The 2,043-nt window shown below is 52.2% G+C and overlaps 1 protein-coding gene across 1 annotated transcript; it reads right to left on the bottom strand.

Moving 5' to 3' along the window:
- Positions 1-467: 467 nt before the first annotated feature.
- Positions 468-1,248, bottom strand: LOC119358146. Its single transcript, XM_037624830.1, has 3 exons — positions 1,133-1,248; positions 639-928; positions 468-550 (listed from the first exon to the last, which is right to left on the bottom strand). The coding sequence occupies exons 1-3, from the start codon at positions 1,246-1,248 to the stop codon at positions 468-470; spliced, it is 489 nt and encodes a 162-aa protein (XP_037480727.1).
- Between the last annotated feature and the right edge of the window lie 795 nt (positions 1,249-2,043).

Genomic DNA, 2,043 nt, shown 5'->3' with positions numbered 1-2,043 from the left:
TTTATAAACTGTTTTTAAAATAAGAGCAGTCCAAAGATATTACACCGCATGTTTAGAATCAGAGCAATCCAATGATATTCCAAATAGTAACAAAATGACCACATTATATACAAAGAGAAATGCAATGTTCGGGTATCATTTTTCTACTACACACACACCTTTGTTCTCATCCACCTCCCAAAGAAAATCAGAGCCACCACCACTGAAAACTACTCATGTAAATAGAATAAAGATGAATACTTTTTGCAAAAGCAAGCGACTACAAGTTGAAGGGACTAGTTCTAACGCGTGTAGTATTAGCTCCTTCGTGTTGACCAATTCCACCAAGAACAATCCATGTGTGGAACAGGCCGAGCGGAATGAGGGAATGTGAGTAGGAGCTGCTCCAACATGACCCGCTGAAAGAAGTTAGGTGCATCCCTGGCGTGTAGCTTCTTGCGCCCCTTCTCCATCTCTGCCTAGGCCGTTTACCCATGTGGCTTCTTAGGCACTACAGAGTTGAGGCCTTGAGGGTGCACGTTCGCTCGGGGGAATAACATGGACTTCTGAACTATTGTAGAACAAAAAATATACAGGTGATTCAGCCGCAAGCTCCTCAAAAGTGTAACAAGTCCAGCACATCATAGTGGCGATTATACAGGTAAAAACAAGTTCACAGAGAGGATACCGGGAGCCGTGGTCGTGATGTGCTACTCGCTGAAGTTGGACGTCGCCATTAGAATTCTGAACTTCTAGGGGGCGGCGGCTGCTGCTTGATGAGGAACCAAAAACTGCCTCGCTGTTGTCGGTGTGGCCAGCGTGGCAGGCGAAAGCAGAGTGCTTCTCGTGGCCCATGCACGCCACCAGGTCCTCGGCGCTGGCGAAGCTCATGGAGAATACGTGGGTGAAGCCATGCGTGAGCACCTCCTGGTTCAACACGTCTTTTCCCCTACAACCCTACACAAGGAGCAATCAACCTAGATAGAAACACTTCTGAATGGCGATGCCTAATCCTGATTTGTTGTTGCTCAATTAAAATCTGACATAGTTTTTGTTACTGGTGCAGTAAAGATGTAGCAGACATTTTGAAGTACCGTGCAGTAAAGATGGAATCCCTTTTTTGGAACAAAACAAATGAAATGCAAATGCATACCACCCGAAGAATTTGACGGTGTCGAGCTCCCCGGCAAGCTTGGTGAGCTCCTCAATGATGTCGTCCACCACCACGCCCTCCTTGAACCTTACCAGGCATAGGTGCTTGAACTCCATGGCTCAACAAGTCACAAGTGCAAAGCTGCGCCAAGCTTTGTCCTCCGGTGGCTTTGCACTTTGCAGCGGATGCGTATCATCACGCCACGGCGCTGGCCATTTTATGGACGGGATGAGAGCTCTGCTTCGGTGTTGTCGGTCTGGACTTCTGAACTGTTGTAGAACAAAAAAATACACAGGCGATTCAGTCATAAGCTCCTCAAAATTGTAACAAGTCCAGCACATCACAGTGGCAATTATACAGGTAAAAGCAGGTTCACAGAGAGGATACCGGGGAGCCGTGGTCGTGTTGTGCTACTTGCCGGAGTTGGACGTCGCCATCAGAATTGAACTTCTAGGGGGGCGACGGCTGCTGCTTGATGAGGAATCAAAAATTGCCTTGCTATTGCGGTGTGGCCAGCATGGCACGCGAGGTGGTCCGCGTCTACCTGCACGCGACGGGGGAGTGGTGCCTGAGCTCTGCCGGCGGCATCCTCGGGGAGGCGGAGGGTGCAGATCGCAGGTGGGATCTCTGCAGCATGTAGCAAATACGAGATGCAGGCAGCGGCGCGGCGCAGGTCGCGTAGGAAGGGAGGGAAGGTCGAGCCGGAGGGGGAGGGGAGGCCGCGTCGGAGTGGCAGAGGTGGTCGGGGTGGAGGACAGCGGCGAAGGTGGTCGGGGTGGAGGGCGGCGCAGGAGGTGGTCGGGGTGGTGCCTGCGGTGGTCGTAGGCGGCAGCGGAGGTCGTCGGGACTGGCGGGTTGTGCGGTGGTGGCGTCCGATTCAGGCGGAGGTCCAGCGGCGATGGGATCGGGGG

The sequence above is a fragment of the Triticum dicoccoides genome, chromosome 2A (genome assembly GCF_002162155.2).
Source record: "Triticum dicoccoides isolate Atlit2015 ecotype Zavitan chromosome 2A, WEW_v2.0, whole genome shotgun sequence".
Classification (NCBI taxonomy): domain Eukaryota; kingdom Viridiplantae; phylum Streptophyta; class Magnoliopsida; order Poales; family Poaceae; genus Triticum; species Triticum dicoccoides.
This window is presented reverse-complemented; position numbering and strand designations above follow the sequence as displayed.

Excerpts from the sequence above, each read along its gene's own strand:
- LOC119358146 (XM_037624830.1), bottom strand. The coding sequence starts at position 1,248 with ATGGAGTTCAAGCACCTATGCCTGGTAAGGTTCAAGGAGGGCGTGGTG. Across the intron at positions 929-1,132 it reads ACCGTCAAATTCTTCGGGTG|GGGAAAAGACGTGTTGAACC; the intron begins GTATGCATTTGC and ends GTAGGGTTGTAG. Across the intron at positions 551-638 it reads CTGTGAACTTGTTTTTACCT|TTCAGAAGTCCATGTTATTC; the intron begins GTATAATCGCCA and ends GTTCTACAATAG.